This window comes from Saccostrea cucullata, unplaced genomic scaffold, assembly GCF_032062105.1.
Source record: "Saccostrea cucullata isolate Sc308-1 unplaced genomic scaffold, CSIRO_AGI_Scuc_v1 ctg2627, whole genome shotgun sequence".
Lineage (NCBI taxonomy): Eukaryota > Metazoa > Mollusca > Bivalvia > Ostreida > Ostreidae > Saccostrea > Saccostrea cuccullata.
The window spans coordinates 15,608-39,680 of record NW_026938072.1 but is presented as its reverse complement, the minus strand read 5'-3'; the positions used below and the strand labels follow the sequence as shown (position 1 = coordinate 39,680).

The following is a 24,073-nucleotide window of genomic DNA, read 5'->3' as shown; positions in this document are numbered from 1 at the left end:
CTTGAAGTTTCTCCTTCATTACTGTTAATATCTTAGTGAGAAGTAAAGAAAGAGCCTTGGAAGAACATTTACTGGAACCCGCTATGGATTTTTATGAAGTTTCCGAATCCAATATAAATATGATAATTCGAATTCATTTTGAGTGTTCACCCAACCGAAAATATCTATTTGTACTATACCAGTAATTTCGACAATATTTAGCACAGCTTGTGTTTATGAATTCATCCTATCAAACTTTATTCAAAATATCATCCATTGAATATAAATTATAGATTAGAATGAAAAACAACTTATTTCTCATTAATAACGTACACCAGGGTTCTCCTTGCGTCGTTTAACGTGGCGGCCCCGCCAAAGTTAAATTCATGAGCGCCACAGTTAAAAAATCAGCGCCATAGTTCCGCCACGGTTAAAATATTAGCGTCACGGTAAGATTTTTATCGTCAGTAAGATTAATATGTAAATTAATAAACCAAACGAATTTCAAATTATAAACATTTTTTCAGCTTCTTATGGAAAACCATTTAATTTACTTTTATCATGCTAAGCAGAGCCCATTGTTTTCTTCAACAAGCAATTATCTTCAAGACCTAGCTGAACTCTTACATGAAAAGAGAGATCTTTTTCACAGTATGCATTTAATTTGGCAATATCCTAATCTCGTCTTACACTATGTTTATACCATATCGATCAATTGCTTTTATCATTAAATTTATCTATTAATCTGCCAAATAATAAATATCATTTGTGTATTGAACTATTGATTCATAGGGGTTGTGTTTTTTTTTAAATTTATTTCGTGGTTCCTTCGCGACTTTGGTCGCAAAATAACCGCGAATAATAGCACTTCGCGTACGTCTTACGCCACAGTTAAATTTGAAATGATGGAGAACCCGCGTATACATTTTATGCTATAGTCATTTTCTAAGTGTGACTAAATAGTTTGAAAATCAATAAAAATAATAGCAAGTAGCCAATTTACCGGCCGGGGTGTTAACGAAGTTGCATAGGATATTAAACTGTTAACGGCGTTAGAGTTCCGATGAAGAATTGTAAAGAATGCAGCGCCGAAAAAAAAGATTGCAAAGACGAGGGCACGAACACACCAAATATGATGACTTCGCAATGGGCAATATAAACTAGATGTTTCTAAAACAGATTCTTCATCTGCTATCTGTATTTGTGACGCCATAATGAGAATGAGGCAACAACGCCTTGTATTAAGGGGGGACCTATGTCGTTCTACGTCAAAGCAGCGTTATGTGACGTCACAATAGCGACGTTTGCTTTTACCTGTTGACTTTTGCAACTATGATATAGGCTTAACATTGTTAATAATCAATAATCTACACAATTTACAAAAAGAAAATTTATACATCATTAATAACAGTTTTATTCGATTAATGGATTTTGTAAATATTAGAAATCTCTTCCTTTGGTTGATAATTCATAGAAATTTCAGTTGTGAAAAAATACCTCGATAATTTGCTGATATGAGTGCAAAAAGATAAGATAAAATTCAGCAAAGAAAGTGGCTTAAACCAGGGAAATATCTTTTAATTTTATGTTTACCATTAATTGTATTTTCTAAATAAAACTAAGAAAAAAATTAAGAAATGTACTTGTACCTATATTTCCTTATTGATGAGTTCATTTAGATTTAATTGAATAAAGTCATTCCTATGTTAATTCTTGTAGGTGTTGGTTGTTGACGAGGAAGAACGGTGGGGAGGGGGGTGGGGTGGCAGAATGATTAGAATCAAAAAGAAAATATCAAATCAGTGTAAATTGTAACTAATCAAAGCAAAATCCTTGTTTTCCGCAAAATAGTTTTATATTTAGATGTTTGCTAGTGCTTACTTACCTTTGTCTTAGTGCAGAAAGGTCAATATTTATGACACAAGAGTACGAAAATAGAAGAAAACTTTATATTTCTCGTTTATTTTATCATAAAGGTATACTGTTTTCTTTATTAAAACGAAGACATAATTTATTTCTTTCAAAAAATATGCATTACAACATTTTCAAACAAAATTTTTTTATGATAGTACCTTTTATGCATGTCGGAATTGTCAAAAATACGACAAGAAAAATAGGGTAATACTTACTTTGTGCTCCATTATGATATTTCGTGTGAGATCAATTACAATTATTTTGCCTTCATTTTAAAGATACAAGTCATATAATTTAAATACCTGTTGATTTTGAATGTGATTTGACATTTTTGATTCTTTTTAGCGTATATTTGGGGTAAAAAATAATGTCTGAAAATAATCTATTTTTAGCATTTCACGCTGTTTTTACACGTGCTCCTGTGTAAAAATAAGCATATAAAGGTATTATTTTTAATACCTCAAGATTAAGAGCAAATGGCCATGAAAGAAATGTCAAAGTTTTGAAAATATCACACAAAGACTTTTCTGACATAGGTCCCCCCTTAAAGGCTATTGAGCATTAGAAACGTTTTTAAGAAGGTTTCAATGTTTTTTAGCTGGATATTGAACTTATTTGATGAATTATACAATGTTTTTTATGTTTCACGAATGCAAAGCATAAATCATTTTTTTTATTTTAAATCTTATCTATTACATTTTCTTTGATTTTTTTCCCTTTGCATCTGTCCATTCAAGTACAGAATGCCATAGCTGTGACGTGATAGTTGAGCGGTTGAGCATCATATCTTAGTATCTGTGAGATTGACAACATCGTCACATGGATTTCAACAACTCATTGAAAAAAAAATTAAGTTCTTGTCCGGATGGGATACTTTCTACTGATACCTCATAACAAACCAGGATCTTATTACAATACTCTACTCCCTAAGGTACATGTATTGTAGATTCAAGTTTATTTAAATCATGACCCCTGGGAGGAGGCGGGGCCACGAAGGACGATCAAAATTTTACATTGTAATATACAGGTAAAAAAATATTTCACAAACACAGCAAAAAACTAGATGCTGTCATGAGACAGTAATACCCGCACTAAGGTGTTTGCCTCTAAATATACACTCCTACATACTGGGCTTTAATTCCAAGTAAAAAGTCCAAATAATTCTATAATGTACACTGAACATGTAGTCATCAAATTGAGTATGAAATTCTCAGACCCTGTGACCATGTAACCTATATGACTCAGATCCTCATTACCAGTTTGAATTTAATTAATGATTTTAATTAGATTCTGATAAATGTTTTGCTCATAATAGGACCTTTTTAAATTTATTAACCCCCCCCCCCCTCACGCCCCCGACATCACAAACACATGGCACGTATGTGTTATTTTTTTTTTTTTATTTTTTTTTTTGAATAGGCTAGATGGATAAGTTTTGTTAAAACATCGTTTGTTATGAATCAATTTAGAATTTGTTCTTGTACTATACATGTTTACATGTAAACACCTTTTGGAAAATTAGATTAAGCACCACTCGGCACACCTCGGCCGATTCCCACTTCATCTGATAAGGCGATGAAATCGACCAAGGTTTGCCGAATGGAATAGAGCACATGCTGCAGTCTGGTGTGCATTGGATTAATTCGTTTTGTGTTATAATTGGATTATATTTTATGAAGTTGACAGCTAGGACCTATGACGGTTGGTAAGTACAAGTTTAAGTATAGATTGGGGTAAAATAAACCAAAATGATTAGATTAAAGTTCAAAAAGGGTCAAACATCATCGCATGCCACACTACACGAATTTCATATTGTGAAGTTATCTCTCGTTGTGGATGTGACATTCAGTTACTGCCAATACTGGTGCAGATCCAGATTTTTTTTTGGGAGTGGAGAGGGGGTTCACATCTCAGTCAAAACATTCAAGCCCAGAATTTCCTGACAAGCAGAAAAAAAAACTGAAAACAAATAAACAAAATAAAAACAATGATAGTGGGGTCGTGGGGTCGTGGGGTCAATGTTTTCTAAGTAAGGAGGAGGATGTCCAAAGTCATTTTTTATCCGCTTCAGTATATAGTATTTGAATAACAAAGCAAATTCCAAGGGGTGGGGGGAGATCCAATCTCCCGAACCACTCCCTGCCCCTGAAATAACAATCGATCTTGAGACTCCAAAAGGGTAGATTTTAACATTGCCCATAAGTTTTATGTGGATTGGGCTATCCACAATTGGCTTCCACATTTCATAAGTTAATTCCTTGTGAGAAGAATTTTATTTGGGTACCATGAATTTTCACCTCTAGATCGCTTGACATTGGATTTTTACACATTTTTACAAGAAAAATACCAAACTTTAAACTTGGCCAAAATTTGATCAGTAGGTGCTAGGGCTCTCATGCTTAACATGTGTATTCATTGGAACTTTCAACAGGTATAAATATGTTTGACATTGACATTAGAGTTTGAACCACTTAAAAAAAAATTAACCTTGGCAATTAACTTTTGAACAAGGAGTACTAGGGATTACTTATTTCACATGTGTATTCCTTGTGGCAAGACTTTCTTCTGATATCAACAATTTGAACCCTTTGACCTTTACCTTTGAGTTTGACATATATTTGAGAAACCTCAACCTTCGCCATAGGCTTCCATACGGGGGGAGAGGGGCATCACTGTTTCACAAACACATCTTGTGTTCATTATTATTTGGTGGTGTCTCTATATAAGGGAAAAATTCCCGAGAGAGATGTTTTCATAACAAACAAACAAAAAATCAATAAAGAAAATATGAAACATGAATATGTTGGTCATATCTCTGCATGAAAAAAAAGAACAGCCTTTCAAATATTGTAACCATTGTAACCCTTTCAAAACACTCATTTGAGCTTTTCTGGTTTCCTTATCATATATCGTTTGTTGTCCATCTGTTTGTCTGAAAACCTGTTACATTTTTAACTTCTATAGAACCACTGGGCCAATTTTACCCATTTCACATAGAAATATGTATATTTGTATGTCAGTCTGTCCATCTGTCTCAATAAATTTAACCTTGGTCATCACGGTCATATCTATTGAATGAGAAGAGACATGGCATTCGTATTAAACATATGTATTAGTATTTACCTGTAAGAATGGCATGATTTTTTTTAAATGTGACCTAGAAGTTTGACCTTCTTGCAAAAAAATTGCATTGTTTTCAATTCATCATTTTGAACATGTTGTTAAGGCATTCATATTATACTTGCATGTATATTATTACCTGTGATAAGCCTCCCCAAATAAATAATGACTTTCGACTCTGTGACCCTGACCTTGAAGCCTAATCTATTTTTCAAAAATGTTGCATTTAATTATAACTTTTGATTGAGAGGAGATATGACTTTCACATTTGACATGCACATTAATTACTCATAAGAATTCAAGATGTTTCCCAGCATACGATGCTTTTTAACCCCTTGACGTTGATGTTTTAGCAAATTTTTAAAATATTTAACTCTCCTTAAAGATGATTAGGCTTCTGTGTAGAATGAAGAAGGAGTTGTTGGAAGATGGGGCTTTTTGAATAAAAAAAACATCATTTTTTGACCCCCATTTGACCCCCCGGGGCAAAATCATAATTCTGAAACCTTACTGCACATCTACATGACACCACCACCCATCTCCCAAAAGATGATTAGGCTACTGAGTAAAATGTATGAGGAGTTCAGGGAACACGGGGCTTTTAGTATAAAAAACGTCGTATTTCGACCCCAATTTGACCCCGGGGCAAAATCAACACTCCAAAACGTTACTGCACATCTACATGACACCACCAACTATCTCCCAAAAGATGATTAGGCTACTGTGAAAATGTAGGAGTTCAGGGAATAACGGGGCTTTTTGCATTAAAAAAAATCATTTTTCGACCCCCATTTGACCCCCCGGGGCAAAATCATAATTCCGAAACCTTACTGCACATCTACATCACACCACCAACCATCTCCCAAAAGATGATTAGGCTACTGTGTTAAACGTAGGTGGAGTTCAGGGAAGATGGAGCTTTTGCATAAAAAACGTTATTTTTCAACCCCCATTTGACCCCCAGGCAAAATAAAAAATTCCGAAACCTTACTGCACATCTACATGACACCACCAACCATCTCCCAAAAGATGATTAGGCTAATGTGTAAAATGTAGGAGGAGTTCAGGGAAAACGGGGCATTTTGCATAAAAAAACATCATTTTTCGACCCCCATTTGACCCCCCGGGGTAAAATCAAAATTCCGAAACCTTACTACACATCTACATGACACAACAAACCATCTCCCAAAAGATGATTAGGCTACTGTGTAAAATTTAGGAGGAGTTCAGGGAAGAAAAGTGTGATAGGCCGACGGACGGACATGAGTAACAACAATATACCCGAACTTTCTTTCGAAAGTGCGGGTATAAAAATTTCACTGACACAGCTAAGCTATGATTAATCATATTTACATGGAAGCATCCTCATGTAGTTCTAATTTAAGTTCCAATTATTACGGCGGGGGGTGGGGGGGCACAGACTTAAAGGGTAAAATACCATAGTTAGTCAAATAGATATACAGGCGTCTTTGTTAGTGTAGATTCAAGTATTCAAGTTTGTTCAAATCTTAAATAAAAACACACACACAAAAATATGTAATATTCTACCACTTGTTTACTGAATGTTCATCAAAATTGTCTTCGTTAGTTCTTGCACAAAAGTTGTTATGGCAAGTATTTCATTCATCGTAATTTGAAAAATTTCAACGCTTAATTCGTACAAACTGCTAAATTGTCCTCGTAAGCTTTGCTTTTGTATAAACATCCTAAGACCAGGACTCAATGCATGAGATACGTACTCTAGTGTTATCAAAAATACTCGCGAGAAATGTGCAGAGGGTTACAAATCCTACATCATTTAAAGTCAGAAATTTTTTACCGGGTGGTAAAATACAGGTGAGGGAGGGGCTTATTTTGTACAGGTGTGAATGCCTTGGGGGCTAGCTGTCTACCTGTGGTCATCTGTCCCCATTCCCTATACACAGGAAGTGATTTAATACACAGCGAAATACCCCAGGTGTCAAACTTTACCTTCGTTGGGGATTTTGAGACAATTTCAAAATTAGAAGTAAAAACGGTTTTTTTTCAATTTTTTATTGATTTATATTTTACTGTTTAAAAACACTCATACCTATTTTAAAAGATACTATGATATCATACTATGAATTCAAATATTAAAACAAGGATTGTTTTAAATGTTATTGTATGTGTTAATTTCCAGAAAACAATTACTCCAAATTAGACTTAAATTAGACTTAATGCATTCATCCCCAGGATCCCATCTATTAATTAAATGAAATGAGGGCCGTGTGAATTACATTTAACACAAAATATCTGCAGTATATAAGTCTATTTTAGCCATGATAAGGCTTGGTCACCATGAAACTTGCTTGTTAATTTATTTGAATAAAAAGGAAAATGTAAGTGACCCATGATTAGAAACATTTTTTAGTTTAGTTACTTTACACAATGCTGCTCTAAACTTTATCAATAACATTTCAACTTTACCATTAAACATATTAAAAATATTATCGAAATTTCATTTGAAAAAAGTGTTTGTACTAAAGTTTAATGTTTTGGCTTTAAAAATGCATATCATATTTTTATCTTTTCAAATACTTAAGGTATATTTAATTCATATATTATCAATCTATAAAATTCATAGTTATACAGTAATTCTGGATACCATGTTCAGTAAACATCAAAGGATAAAAAGTTAATTAAAAGGTGACCATGAGTCCCAATCAAGGTGTACAGGGTATACACAAGGACTAGTAAGTAACTGTCAATCAAGTTCCAGCATCCAATGATGGTCCTTCACGCACTTGACTGACAGGGCTACCGAGACCAGGTATTTTTGAAGGCGGTGCTTAAAATCTCTGCCTTTAAACCCTTCGTAAATGTGTGTATGTCAAAAATGAAGTTATATTCTGGCTATTGAATTAGGGAAAAATATCTCCTCATTGGTAATTGGTTCCGTTGATTATGATTTAACGGTCGCAAACTGAGTTTCCCGGCGACACTTCTAAAACTGTTAAATAATAAAGTTTAGGGCATCATAATTATTTTTTTTATTTTTATCAATATTTTTACATAACATGGTTGTCGGAAGCAAATTGAATGTGGAAGGGGGGCTAATCAAAAGTGGGGGGGGGACTTAACCAGCAAAAAGAGGTAAATCCCAATTTTCAATGCCTATATAATGTCTATTTTTGGAAAAAAAGGGGGCTAAGTACCCCACCCCACCCTAGCCCCCCTCCTCCCACGGTTCCGACGCCTATGCATAATTGGATTGGACATCAGACATAGCCCATATAATTCTTCTCCAAAATTGAAATACATACCGAGCAATTGTATACATAAGATAATCTAGCTATTAAGCATACAATAATTGGTGCAGGTAAAATTCTACCCTGTGATAGATTGTATTTGCAAACAAGGTCATTTTATAGACAGAAGAATTTGGGGAAAAATTACAAGGTAATTAAAAATGAATGCAATTGTTGATGTCTTCATGATCCCCATTACCTTCAACATAACCTCGACTGTAAGCATAAGAGCAGGGCAACAATATGTGAATTTTGTAGGCACATACTGCACTTACATAATTTTGTAGTTTTATATAATATGAAATGATGAACGGAAATATGTGCAGTAACTGTAACCAGCAACAATATGTTTAGGACGACAATATGTACCGCCCTGCATATCTAATCCTTTCCTTTTTAAAATAAATAATGAAAAAAAACTAACGCAATGTTTTAAAGGAACAACATTTTAAAGACACGAACAATTTTCAAGCTTCGCAAATATAGCCACCAAGATATGTACCATTATCACAAAAGACATTGTGGAACGTGTACCGCTCTCCTGCATAAAAGAACATGTAGTCTTGGGGAGAGCGGTCCACTCCATTAGGTTCCCCGGCTCCAAAGGCGTGATATTTCATGTCAGTCATTTGTCCGTGCTTGATCCATCTCCAGTCCCCAACGGGTTTTCGCCTGTTGATGTTTCTTCCCCCCACGTAGAAGTGTATCCCTGTCCATTAGAATCCGATATAAAGCAATTTTTTCAAAGTAGAATTTATTATTAATAAAAAAAGATCATGATTATACTTAATTATTTTATTTTAAAGCAAATACATACATAATTACTAAGATGTCAAATCGGTAGATATTTGATAATCGGTTACTCGGACGTATTTTCCAATCGAGTATCAAGAAACTCGTTAAAAATGTAAATTAAAGTATGTTCTTGAGCAACATTCACCTATGTTACTTCCCAAAGCTGTTTATTTTTTTCACGTTTATTAGTGTAAATAAATATCGAATCCAATGGAAATGAGATTTTTTGGAATTAATTTTTTTTTTATCAAATCAAGACAATAGACACAATTTTAACACTCAATCTTACAACTGAATAACAGTTTATATCAACGCAAAAGGGGGACGATCTCTTGTGCAAATTTGAGTATTAGACGAAAGAAATGAAATATAAGGAGATAACGAACAGTATTCATTATCAAATGTCCATAAAACAAAATACAAAATAAGAGCTAAGTAAAGAAGAGACGGGCGTTGTTTGGATCGCTAACCTAGTCTGATTTTATTTCATATGCTGATTGTCACTCCCGTATACGTTAAACATATAAGTGAAAGAAAACAGACTTTCAAACTTTTGTTAAACTGTGTTCAAGTTTATATAGTAAACTTAAACAATGTTCACTAAAAAAAATCATTAAAGTCATCCAAAATTAAGGACCATGACAGGTTAGAACAAAAAAACACAACCACAGTCGAAAACGGGCGTTTTGCAGGTGTGGATGACGACAGACCAACTATCGTACGCACATTTTAAGTTATTTTTGATAGGTTTTTAATAAAATAAGAATTGAAATATAAGAAAATAATGTACATCCGAGTGAGCGAGTACCATATTTTTAGTTTTCGATACTCCGAATTTCGATTGAGTTCCAGTTAAACGGGTACTCGTTGACATTCCTAATAATTACAAATGGTACTAAGGGGGTATAATATGTCATACCTGTATTCATTTTGTTTAGAATCTCTTTCATTTGCAAAGCCTCTTCAAGAGTTTCGAAGTTTGCCACATATCCACCTGTGTCTAAACAATTAGCCTTAAAGATATTCAGAGAAGCAGATTGATAATTCTTAGCAACAGTTATTGTAGTTTATGCCCTTTTACCTCCACCTTTTACTTTAATAATTGCTATACTTATACGACTTACAAATGCTGTGTCAGCTGACACTTTATCTTTTTGAATCAGATAACAAGCATCCCAGAGTTTTTGAAATTGTTTTGGACAGTCACCTTTAATTTGTTCGTGCAAAAAAGAAGAGAAAGGTTAAGAACATAAAATATAGATGTGATTTAACTCTGGTGAATAAAACAATTATCTGTAGAATTTCATTTCATTCTGAAAAATATATGACTTATACAATACAAATCAATACAAATTCTCTTTACGTTCCATATTGTACATAATTAACTTTGTATCATATTTAATATCAGAATGGAGTTCAGCAGGCTTTACTTTAAAACATGATATTTTGATTAAAACAATACCTCCAACAATTTCAACTGCGTCAATCTCAACCCATGAACGGGACACGGAACAATCAACTTCGATTCGTAGCTCGTTTACAGGAAAATTTACTTTCTGAACAGAATAAAAATTCATTAAAAGCTTTTAATTCCATCATCTATACACCAATTGCTTCTAACAAGGCATGTGTAGAATGTTAAGAATAAGAAATAATACTGTTTGTTATACATTGATAAATACGAGGGTAGTTCGAAAAGTTCGTAGACAGCTGTCATATCTTTTTAATTTGACGTCATATGTTATCCAAATTTGTTAGAAATATTTTAACAATAAATTCAAGTGATACATGTATATATTAATTATGACAAAATATTACGATTGATTAAAATCTTATCAACATTTTAAAAATGCAAAAATCGGATCGCGGAGCAGGTCAAAATTTAGTCAGTTACAAACAATACAATAAATAATGTCTATAGTAATATTCTCTGAAAAATGGAGGAAAAACGAAAAACTACCTAAAAATTCAAATTAAGAATTGTTACATCGATACGTGTACCACATTATGGTTTTATATTTTGCTTTGTGGAAAAGAAATCAACTTTAGAAGATAAGTAGTCCTTATTGAAGACGACAAAAACGATGACGTTTTAGAACTTACGGGGCAGCAGATACCGAAGCAATTTTGTGTTTTTCTCAGGTAAAATCCTGAAAAAATTCTGAAAATGTTGAAGGAATCAAGGAAATACATAAGCGAGTTGTGCATGTGTGTACAAATAGTAGAGGCAATATTTGAGCGACAGAGACTCTGTATCGGATGAGGATGACCTGTGAAGAAACGGTTTTACCGTAGACATCTTAATAAAACTTTAAAATTTGAAACGTAGATGAAAGACAAAGGCGCTTCAGAGTTGTTTATCTTGTGAAAGCAGAGTTAAGTACTAAAAGAAATTAAAACCAAATATCAAAGGAAATTATACAATGAGATCAATTCTTAAAAAATAAATGTCAAGTATTAGAAAAAGAATTTAATGAATGGGCATTGGAATATTCTGTGAAAAATGTATAGGTATAGTATCTATTATAAATTCTCGACGCTATATGTTGACGCTACATTGGCGTTTTGTGTGCTCCGCGGGTACAAAACATGTTGGTTTTAAAATGAAGTAAATTTATTTGTGTTATATCGAATGGAATGAAACCCTCATCAACACAACAAATATTTTTACATATTATAATGTGCTTGTTTTAAATTTCCAGTGAGTAATTAAACGAAGATGGACATCGTCCACGAACTTTTCGAACAACCCTCGTAAAAACTCTGATTTTACGCACATGTACGCTAAAGCTGACATCAAAAAATGCTTGAGTTTCTGACTGACAATATCTATGTGATTTTTGGAGACCAGGTCTTCCGACAATCTATTGGAATTCCCATGGGTACCAATTGCGCCCGTCATCGACAGACCTATTTTTTCATGAAGCAGAATTTTTTCAAAATCTTTTACGTGAAAAGAATAAAACACTTATAAGAGAAACACCGATATCTTCGCAACTAGGTTAAGGGCTGCCAGATGCATATCAGTCTATGCAGAGCTTCGGAAAATCGATTATGACGTCACGGTGAAACTGCACAAATGAATCTCGGCTAATAAATAATAATTTTCTTTTTCATACACTTTTACAAACGGTGATTTCACCTTATAATTGTAGACATAAATTAATGTGTAACTTATCTTGGATGTAATATCAAACCAAAATTGATCTCGCTGTACTGACAAATATGACGTCATAGACTAGTTTGACACGCAGTTTCTCTGCACTTGAGACGCAGATCAAGCTATTATTGAATCTTGTAGATGTGAAATTGTATATAAATAAGTGTGATCTGACTATAAATAAGTCATATTTTTGAATGCATTAATAAACATTTCACAGTTTTATTAAATTGAAAAGAATAGACCTCTTATGAAGCCGCACTCGTGCATTTTTATACACAAACGCACTACAATCACAGGCACAACCCCTCGAAAATCTCAAAAGTTCAACGATATCCTCTTAAGCATTGAATTCATATTTTGGGATGTCTTCGGTCCTATAACACAACTGGCCGTGCCGACAAATTATCATACCGCGCTAACGCGGTATTCAATTTGTCGGCACGGCCAGTTGTGTTATAGGACCGAAGACATCCCAAAATATGAATTCAATGCTTATATTTACATTCTCTAATTTTCCTTTACTATATTTCTTTATTTTGTTCATATTTAATGTGAATTTAGCGCCCTTCGGTATTGGTGTGCTTAATTAACGTAATAGCCGTTCGTGACGTTGCAAAGCCGTTTGTGACGTTGGAAAGTTAAATAACGCAAATAAACATTGCGAGGAAAAAAATGACAAATTAATTTGTAATGCACATTTGTTGTATTTTATGTTAATTTTAAAAGGGTAGTTTTTTTAAAATGAAATTGAGTCAAAACAATATTCATTTTGTTGTTCCTAAATTTTGAAAAAGCATGTAGTTCCTACTGTGTATTCTAATGCGCGGTGACTAGGTTTCGCGTGTGTTATAGAAATTTGAACGTCGTGGATAAATTTCTAATGGAATTTATAAAGAAAATTACACTGAATGTAAATATTTACCTATAAAATATGAAACTTTGAAAACATGTAGCTATTTTACCTACTGTTTTGAAAAGTGCTGGGAGCAACTTGTGGGCGGATGATTTTTTGGGTAATTTTACATTGTTTCAATGTGTATAGTGCACATGCACGAGTTTATCAAAAGACGGCTATTTTTGATATAATTCCTGGGCTTGGGGAAGTTGCTCCCAGCACTTTTCGGGTTAAGAAATTTGTCTTTAAGAAAACACAATCAACTTCTTGCTGAAAAATTATCCGTATATCGTTGAACTTTTATAATCTTTATGTCCGTATAATTTTTTTTCTAATTTTAACCATGTCACGTGCAAACAGCTGGTGTACGTTAGGTCGCTTGGGCCAACTCGGTTGTGACCCCATACATACATATGCATTAGTACAATAAATTCCCACTAAATTAAAACTCATGCTTATAAAATAAGAAATCAATATTATATTGATTTTCTCGCAATATTTTAAGGCACATTTCCTATGGACGTCCTTAACATAGCTGCGTTACGAACGAACGTTACCAAAAACTGGGATCAGTCATTATAGTTTATTGTATTCACGGTTGCATTATTGAATTCTTCAATTTTATTGGGATTTCGATAGATAAAATCCCCACAAGATACCTCAAAGCGAGGTCTTGGCGAAGTGGCTACCGTGACACTATAAAACATGTCAATGGACATTTAAACGAGCGAAGGGAAATGAAAGGAAAATTTAGAAAATGTCATTCTGTGGCATGAAATAAATTATTATAGTATGTGCGGATCTAGTAAGGGTCGAAAGGGGGGGGGGGGTTACTTTACGAACGGCGGTGGGGACAATAAAGAGTTATGGTCTGAGACTAAATTTCAAAAACCCCAAAACTTTAAAGAAATTCTTGTTCAAAATACTATATGTTGCGAATAATAAAATTAGTATGGCTTTAATACACAGGTATTATAGCCATTATAGTATAAATCTAGGGGGTTGCCCGTTCTTAATTTGTCGGTTGGTAAAGCTTCTTCATACAAACATGCATCTTAAAAATCTTCATATAATTCTCACGGGTGCTAGTGGACTGGACTCTCCCCCCCCCCCCCTTAAAATCCCAGACCCAAATCTATTTTTTTAATTTTACTGTAAAAGCTGAAAGTCTTCTCGAGATATTGTTTGAAACAAAAGTGTTACAGACGGACAGAATTAATTATAAGAATGGACAGATCGAAATTAATATCCCAACTTTCAGGGGGGGGGGGGGGGAGGGGGTCGGTGCAAAAATGGAAGTTAAGTGAATTGTGTTTTTGACATAATTTGAGATATATGAGAGCCCCCCTCCCCCAACCCCTGGAATATATATAAATCTGGGTCCAAAGATATTTTTGGCTTTCTTTCATTAATAACATTTACAATTTACAACATACAAAATTGATACCTGCAGTTTAAAAGTTATAGGTGATTTAAGATACTACAGGCATGATTTTTTAAAAAAAAAAATGAATTCTATATACTTTTTTGGATTGGTCATATGAAATACATTGTAAATATGTACTAGACGATTAATTTATGAAAGAAGACAAATGTGAATATTTTGGGACCCTGTATATATGTATATTGTGCGTGGGTATGGGGAGGTAGTCTGGTCTACAAGCAATTGTGATAAGCATATGTGTGCACGTACTTTTGAAGGATGCCATGAAACTATGACAACTACGTTTTCATAGTATTCACACTTTTAAAAGTCCGGTATCCTTTTGTTGGTATTCTAGAATCAATCTTTTTTCTTTTACAACAGGATGGTGAATACCCGGGTATATATTTTTCCTTACAAATGAAGCAAGTTATAATTTCGGTTATAGTTTTTATATGTATTTTGGACCTTCGGTCAAAAGTATAAAGTTATCTTAGAATTTTATATTTTGATAATTAATGCAGAATAAAAAAATAATGACATAGTGGAGCATAACTTGAAGACAAAGAACAGAACTTTACTAAGAAAAATGCGCCACCCTAAATAAATACACATTTTAGGCCTTTTTTATAATCCACATATATAAACAGATATACATAATGTACACACGTTCGTTTTTGGTATCGGGTTTGTGGGGGTGGGAATAAGCCCCCCCCCCCCCCTCACCATAATGAAGTCGATAAATAAACAAAGTAATATAATAGAAAACGTAACTACTGTTTACTTGTGCCACCTCAATAAAAAATCCTCCCAAGGAATTGTTTGGTAGTGATTCCAAAATAAAAAAAGTTTGGTTGTGCCCCCTCCCAACTGAGATTGCTTGGTTCATGCCTGTTACATAAATAAATTAAAAACAGCCCAAGATAATTTAGTTAAGATCGCCATTTAGTACATCATCTAAGAAGATACTGTCTACCATGAATGCTCGTTTATTTCTTTGAATTGATATTTTAATAAATTTAAAAAAGAATTTCTCTCTCTCTCTCTCTCTCTCTCTCAATACAAAACAATTTAGAAAGCGCAATACCTATTTACTAGATTGCACGAATTTTTTTTACAAGCTGTAAAAAGTAACCTTTCCCCATATGAACAAGGCGCACACTACGAGTAGTTTGTAAACGTTTAATCTCTGGCGCATGACAGAAGTGTTTCCTAATCCGTCTAAAGTATTACAATGTATGGTGTATTTTCTTCTATATGTTCGCTTTTTTAAAACATTGTAAGTGATTACAATTAATTTGACATGAGCAATTATCAAGTACAAAGTGGTTAAAACACTATCCGTTCTATTTTACACATATACTTATTTCTTCTGATTTTAAACTTTATATGGGTGCAATCACTGGTCCCGAGAAAACTATCGAGATACGGAAAGTTAGGGCGAGTTACGTTCGTTCGTAACCCAAACAAAAACTTTTCTTAACAAATCATGCCAAAATCACATACAAATCATATCAAACTCACAAATTCATGATTTTGAACTATGATTTAGACATGATCCATTTAATGGATCATACTGAAATCATAGGTGACAAATAAGGAAGTATAATCCTTGTGTGGTTTGTTTCTGGGGAATGAGTCTGCTATGATTTTCTTGCGATTCTGACATGTGCCATTAACTTAGAAAACAAATGAACATGAGTTTGAAATGATTCGTTAACTTTAACTGCTAAAAGTTTGTGATTTTGATATGGTTTCTTAACTTTGTCTTTAAACTCCATACGAGTTAAACATGATCTGTTAATTTCTCTGTTGAGAATCATGAGTTTTATATGATTTGTTAACTTTGTCAGAATTGGCTGTATGATCCTGATATGGTTTGTTAACTTTGTCATCTATGATAGGTGAAAATGCAAGCTTTAAATTCACTCTAGCTTGGAGAATCAAACAACATGCATACATCAATAAAAGTCTTATTTAAAAGAGAGCAGGAAAATTAAGTTTAAATAATTAACCCAGCAGGCACGCAACGTTGTTTCAACGTTGAAAGGAGGTGGAATATAGGTTGCAACGTTGATCAACTATATTTCAACGTTGTTTCAACGTTGAGGTTTCAACGTTGAATCCTCAACCTTTTTTCAACGTTGAAACAACGTTGAAGCTGCATCATATTTTCAACGTTGAATGTTCGTCGATATTTCAACGTTGAAACAACGTTGAGGCTGCAACATATTTTCAACGTTGAATGTTCGTCGATATTTCAACGTTGAAACAACGTTGAAGCTGCAACATATTTTCAACGTTAAATGTTCTTCGATATTTCAACGTTGAAACAACGTTGAGGCTGCAACATATTTTCAACGTTGAATGTTCGTCGATATTTCAACGTTGAAACAACGTTGAAAATTCAACATGTTTTCAACGTTGAGTATTTTCTGATATTGTAGAGTTAAAACAAGGTTTAAAAATGCAAAGTTGACTGACTTGATTTCAACGTTGAAACAACGTGCAAGATGCAACATATTTTCAACTTTAGGAAAGTTAGGAAAATTTAACGTTGAAACAATTAAGGGGTAACGAATATTGAGCACTTTAGTTTTTAAGTTCAAAATATAAAGGTGTCTAATTTAACTCTAATCCATGCGATTTTTCGCAATATACACAAAGCTGCATGCATTGTTAGAAAATTTTATATATATAATAATTATACTTAATAAATGAAACGCATGCATTATAAATTGATTTACTCAAAAGAGTTGTGCCAATAGCTAGTACCATTATAAGATTTTAAATATGAGTTTATATGAAGCATGGCATATACATTTAACACTTCATTATAATTATGTTTCAAAAAAAGTTTTTTTTCAATAAATTGTGAATGCTATTTTTTTTTTATATATCTATAAAATATGTCAAATATAAGCTGTTAATAAATAATTTAACATCTTTATCCAACATCTCACTGTAATTCCATGTTACTATAGAATTAATAAAAATAATTATTCAGAATTAATGTTCTTAAAGTAAGACTCATATGGATCCGTGCCGTATACTCTTGCACAGATTATACATATACAGAGCGAATCTAAGAAGTCTTAAAGCTTATTTTATTAGATTTTGTTTTCAGTGTGTATTAATTCTATAATCTTTCTTTTCACAAAATATAAAAAAAATTCAAATAAACACATAAGAATTTTCACACTGACAATTAACCCCGGTCAAGTTGCATTACTTAAGATCCACTCCCCAAAAACCTTCAAGATATCAGATAAGGAGTGCCTCTCGCTTAGCTGGTCAGTTTCAGTGTCAGGATAACCTTGTTATGCAATATTCTTGCTGGCAGAGAAAAGCTGTTTGCAGCTTATCTAGGTCAAAATTTGAATTCAACTGATGGAAAAGAAGTGCGCGTTTCTTTGCTGTTCATATTTCATGTGTTTTTGAAGCTATATACACAAGGATTAAGGATGGAATATCAACTTTTGCTCAGTAAGTATTATTTCCTTTTCATGAATTTAAGAAATTCAGTTTTTTAGTATCTGTTCATCATTTAATTCTTGTTTTATAAGTATATTTGAAATCTGCGTGAAATGCACATCCTTGGTTCCTGTTATGTGTTTTGTTGATATTCATTTGGTTATGAAATATAAGCTAGTATACAGTAACTAATATTTTATACAATTTAACTAATTGTAGTTCGCTGTAAGGTTCAATCAACCAGTTATGCAGGGAATTGATTGTATAGTCAGCCTTGATTGAATCAGATTCTTCTCCCGTGAAAATTATACAAAGGAATGCAACATTTTGTAAGTACACTATGTATATGTATGTCTATAACATTTTTCTTTTAGTAATAATTATTTATAAGCATACACATACGAATTTTAACATAAAGTCAACATTAATTCTTTTAATCATGTTAATTAAATCCAAGTACCGGAATATATTCCTTTGTCTGATTTTTTTAAATCATTCATGTATATTTATTTTTATCATTTGATATAACGTGTTACATGTGTACGTACATTTTATCGAACAAATGGCTTTAACATCTTTATTTCTTTTATCAATAGGCTTTTGCTTTAGAGGGTGGATTCTCCTGTTCATTTCTTTCATTCGTGGTACTTAACTCTATGCGTGATTAAAATCAATGGATCCGCCACTTTGTGGAACTTAGAAGTGTAAGGCATATGCGTACTTCGAAGGACCTGGATGTGATTATTGTGACCCACTTTTCCCAAGGAATATAAATTTTGTCAAGCAGTGATTTTTGAGATTCAGTGATTGAATCCGAATTTGTGTTTGTCTTAAAAATACATGTAAAATTAATTCTCTCACAATCATAATACTTGATTACAACCTATATAAATATTACGCAACTTGAATAAATTTTTTTATTAGAATTTGAAATGTATTTGTTTATAAAGCAAAATGTAATATGAATTCAACGTAATTTCAACCAAATATCAATGTTTCAAAGTACATCCGAAAAAATTTCAACCAAATCTCAACCTAATTTCAACCAATGTTCACTTTTGTTCAATGTTGATATTTGACGTTGAAACAACGTTGAAGCTTCAACGTTGCCTCAACTTTCATTTGCAACCAAAAATCAACCATAAATCAACCAAAAATTCAACCCATTTTCAACGTTTATTCAACGTTGAAAATTGACGTTGAAACAACGTTATGTCTCAACGTTGCCTCAACTTTCATATGCAACCAAAATTCAACGTTGATTCAACGTTGAAGTGCAACGTTGATTCAACGTTGAAATGCCTGCTGGGAAAATGCACACAGCATGTACAGGTATAGTTACAAAAACAATATTTTTTTTAAGTTGAATGAAATGACAAACAAATACAATAATTCATATTTAAATTAGCACACATGTATTTGTTTTAAATAACGCAGCCAAGATTTTATTAAAACTCTTTCTCTTCATGTAGTATTTGCGATCCACTCCCAATCTAACTTTGAGGCATTAGATTAGGATTGGATCACTGGTCAGTTTCAGAGTCATAGTAACCTTGTTATGCAATTCTCCTGCTGGGCAGACCGCTGTAGTACAGTGGTTTGCAGCTGATCTAGGTTACAATTTGAATTCTGATAAATAAGATGTGCGCGTTTTCTTGTTGCCGATTTAAAAGAAAAGCCTTTGCATCATATAAGCAATAAAAATAAGTGCTGGACTATTAACTCTAGATCTATACTCGGTGAGTATAATTCATTAATTTTATCATTGACCTTTTTTTTCATTTTCTAGTTTCTACCAGCAAGTGCATGATTTATTTTTTCTTTGTAAATGTGTAGAAGAGACATGGCAAAGCTTTACATGGATTTGAATTGAAAACTTAACTTAAGCATCAAATTGACCTCCTTGATTCAAATATTTGTTGTGCATACATGTTAATCGTTATATAAATGTTTATTTATAAAAATGAAATTCTTTTGCAGCTACCGACATTTCCATTTTCATGATTAACATCTGAGTTGCATTCAAATTACCAAATTCAAAAGACCCGCCTTTGGTGAAGACAAAATTTGTGTATGTAAATAATATTACATTTCAACAATAGTAATCTTTTGGTGATTAATCTAATTCTTTTCACTAATGCAATGGGGAAAGTACTTAAATATTTCATATTTTGTTGATCTAAAGATAATGATATGTTGATCGATAAATTAATACCACTTTCTCTACGTTTCTTTTCAGGGTGCTGATATACACATATAAAGAGCTTATATCAGAGGATAGACTACTTCATTGGAAGCCCTTTCAGTGTTTGTGATTCTGAATAATAGATCCACCACTCCGCTGATTTTGTAGTGAACAAATGTTGTAATTATATGCTTTTGCAGAATCATACTAAGCAGTGATATCAATGAGTTCCGGATTATTCTTCAAGAAGAATGGATTTCTGTGATTCTGTTCCTATAAAAATCAGTGAATAGTTTGGATAATGTTTTATATTTAAATTGTCATCTTATTAAGGAAGATCATTTGTTGGGATTATATTTATATGACGTCATGGTTCATGTGACATATGTGTAAAATATTTTTTTTTTATTTTTGGTAACTGAAATTATTTATCAAATATTAAAGAGAACTTTATTGCAAATATCAAAGTGTTTAGTTAAATTGTATAAGAAGTCGAATTTTCCTATGAGTTGTTCAATTTAACAGATCATACCAAGATCATGATTTTGATACGAGTTGTTAGCTACAACAGATCATACCAGGATCATGGTTTTAATACGAGTTGTAAGCTACAACAGATCATACCAGGATCATGGTTTTAATACCAGTTGTGAGCTACAACAGATCATACCCGGATCATGGTTTTAATACCAGTTGTTAGCTACAACAGATCATTCCAGGATCATGGTTTTAATACGAGTTGTGAGCTACAACAGATCATACCAGGATCATGGTTTTAATAAGAGTTGTTAGCTTCAACAGATCATACCAGGATCATGGTTTTAATACCAGTTGTTAGCTACAACAGATCATACCAGGATCATGGTTTTAATACGAGTTGTTAGCTTCAACAGATCATACCAGGATCATGGTTTTAATACCAGTTGTTAGCTACAACAGATCATACCAGGATCATGGTTTTAATACCAGTTGTTAGCTTCAACAGATCATTCCAGGATCATGGTTTTAATACCAGTTGTTAGCTTCAACAGATCATACCAGGATCATGGTTTTAATACCAGTTGTTAGCAACAACAGATCATACCAGGATCATGGTTTTAATACCAGTTGTTAGCTTCAACAGATCATTCCAGGATCATGGTTTTAATACCAGTTGTTAGCTTCAACAGATCATACCAGGATCATGGTTTTAATACCAGTTGTTAGCTTCAACAGATCATTCCAGGATCATGGTTTTAATACCAGTTGTTAGCTACAACAGATCATACCAGGATCATGGTTTTAATACGAGTTGTGAGCTACAACAGATCATACCAGGATCATGGTTTTAATACGAGTTGTTAGCTTCAACAGATCATACCAGGATCATGGTTTTAATACCAGTTGTTAGCTTCAACAGATCATACCAGGATCATGGTTTTAATACCAGTTGTTAGCTACAACAGATCATACCAGGATCATGGTTTTCTTGCTAGCTGTTTAGTTTAACAGATCATCTCAGAACCATGATCCATTAGCTCATTTGCATGTGAAATTTTCCTATACCGAAATCATATCAAAACCATGATTTACACATGAGTTGTTAGCATGATCCGATAGGCTGTTTTTTTCTGTTTGGGAAGATGTCGGTGTTTCTCTATTGTGTTCTCAAACGTCTAGATATATCGACGACGAATTGTTAATTTCCAATGGTTATTTCCATTCGTATGTCCACACGATATATCTTGGTTTCTTGATATAAAAGATTAATTTATGAGTTTTTTTTATTACTGTTCATTATCTCCATAGTTTCATACCACAGATTCTTACATTTTCATATTTCGTAAGTTCTGTAGTCGGTACATTGACCTTATCATTAAATACAATAAAGTCAAATGCTAATTGAATGTATTCATACTAATTGTTAGGCCATTATTTTGATAAACTGAATTGTCGACAGTTGTTCTGTTATTTCTCGATCATGACAAGAAGTACACGGCGGATGTGACCGGTTGGCGGGGGATTCTCTTACTCCTCCATGGCACCTGATTCCTCCTCTTATGTTTAAGAAGTCCATGTTAGCTCTGCTCCTCTTTTCTGATGTTTAATGGATTTCGATATTGAATAATGTTCGTTATCCCTACATATGGCATAGATTTTTTTAAAAAGAATATAGGATTAAGTTCCTCAGAAAGTTTATCTCAACAACATACGTTAAAAATCAAATGATATTTAGAAAGTTTTCTTCTTTTTTATGACAGAGATCAGATTAATAAAAGAGTGAATTAAAATTAAAACCACTGTATATCAGTGGAACCTCGGAACGAAAGATATATAGCACTTATCAATATAATTGAACAGATATTTGTTTAAAAAACTCACTTGTAGTTTTGGCGAAAATATCCTAGACTTTCTTATTAAATGTGCATGCGAAACCTTGAAAATTACAACCCACTGGTTTACTTTGTTCTTCGCCAATATTCTCGTGACAGCTCCAGCATGATATGTTTCATATATATTAACCTCAGTGATCCACACCTTTTCTACAAATTTGACCTGACGATGTACAAAAAATGTTTTTAAAAGAATATCAAATAAAGTACTTTGTTACTTTGATATGTTAAGATAAATTTATAGAATCTAAGAATGAGCTACAAAATCAATTATGAACTTAAGTGTTTAGCATAGAATATATCCCATTGATACTACATGCATGATTATCTCTGTTTTTTTATTCTGATTAACAAACTCAATAACATCTGAATCTTTATTTAATTAATATACATGTATCTTATACCTATTGTTTTACCTGTATAAACTGATGAGCATTCTGCTGTCCCCTTGCCTGTGTCCATGTTCCCGGAATATCACCATAGCGAGGATAAACATTGGGTCTTCCCAAAATCTGTATAGCCGAGTATCTAATCGATAAGAGAATATATTTCGTTATTTAAGATCATTAAAACATAAGAATAATACATGTAATTTTTTTTTAATTATCAAAAAGTAATTTTAATAACAGAATAACTTTAAGGTTTGTTAGGCAGCCTTGAAATGAAGTTACCGAGTGGCGTCGTACTGTGAAGAGAATGCTGTAACTTCTGATGCCCACTGGCGTTTAATAGCTGTAAATATACATACATATATGTATAAAAGAAGGATTTTCAAAACTTTTTCAAATCTTTTTTTGATGTTTCAAAAACCTGCCTAATAGGACCCAATTTTAATGACCCTTTAATAAAAGTTAAAAGGCATTGGTAGAAAAGTCTTACTATTTTCTTCTCAAAACTTTTATTTTATTTAATATTTTATCAATCAATATTGTTTTGGACTTTGTTATACTTTGTGACTTAATAGATGACTTCAAATTATTTCTTGAAATATTTTTTAATTTTTATAATGAAATATACACAGGAAAAATGTCCACATGTGTTAAACATATGTTAAACATGGTTTAACATATATTTTTTACACATGTAAAACACATAAAAGGAGCACACGTGTAGAGGGTGTTTATTGTTACACATGTTAAACATATGTTTTACATGTGTTAAACATATGTAAAAATCAACACATGGTATATTTCTACATGTGAAACGTGTGTTAAACACATGTTTTACATATGTTATACTTTATATGTGAATTATACGTGTATAATATTACTGTTGGTGCTTCTTATTATTATGCTTCTTCATTCCTGCCTTTCAAAAAAGTTTCATGGTGATTGAAATATTTTTCTGTAGCAATTGTTAGCTAATGAATAAGCAGGTCTTCCTTGTAGTGGTTGCATGGCTCTTTCTTGAACAGTATACAATGTACAGTATACACAAACTCAGCTCTGCTCATACTTCAGTCTATAATAACTTTCCTTGAATGG

The 24,073-nt window shown here is 32.8% G+C and overlaps 1 protein-coding gene and 1 long non-coding RNA gene across 2 annotated transcripts; one reads left to right on the top strand and one right to left on the bottom strand.

Moving 5' to 3' along the window:
• Positions 1 to 8,718: 8,718 nt before the first annotated feature.
• On the bottom strand, positions 8,719 to 23,891 carry LOC134249362 (uncharacterized). Its single transcript, XM_062731720.1, has 9 exons — positions 23,860 to 23,891; positions 23,539 to 23,570; positions 23,261 to 23,360; positions 23,006 to 23,117; positions 22,579 to 22,752; positions 10,540 to 10,633; positions 10,202 to 10,284; positions 9,997 to 10,090; positions 8,719 to 8,991 (listed from the first exon to the last, which is right to left on the bottom strand). Exons 1-9 carry the CDS (start codon positions 23,889 to 23,891, stop codon positions 8,750 to 8,752), a joined length of 963 nt encoding a protein of 320 aa, XP_062587704.1. The 3' UTR covers positions 8,719 to 8,749.
• On the top strand, positions 17,935 to 19,002 carry LOC134249364 (uncharacterized). Its single transcript, XR_009988260.1, has 3 exons — positions 17,935 to 18,044; positions 18,252 to 18,361; positions 18,629 to 19,002. It is a non-coding gene; the product is annotated as an uncharacterized LOC134249364 (long non-coding RNA).
• Positions 23,892 to 24,073: the final 182 nt, after the last annotated feature.

What these genes read in the sequence shown, in the direction of transcription:
- LOC134249362 (XM_062731720.1), bottom strand. Translation starts at nt 23,891, where the DNA reads ATGAAGAAGCATAATAATAAGAAGCACCAACA. An exon ending in AATAATAAGAAGCACCAACA is followed by an intron (nt 23,571 to 23,859) that starts GTAATATTATAC and finishes AAATATTTCAAG; the next exon opens with AAATAATTTGAAGTCATCTA. An exon ending in TGTCAGCTGACACAGCATTT is followed by an intron (nt 10,091 to 10,201) that starts GTAAGTCGTATA and finishes AATATCTTTAAG; the next exon opens with GCTAATTGTTTAGACACAGG.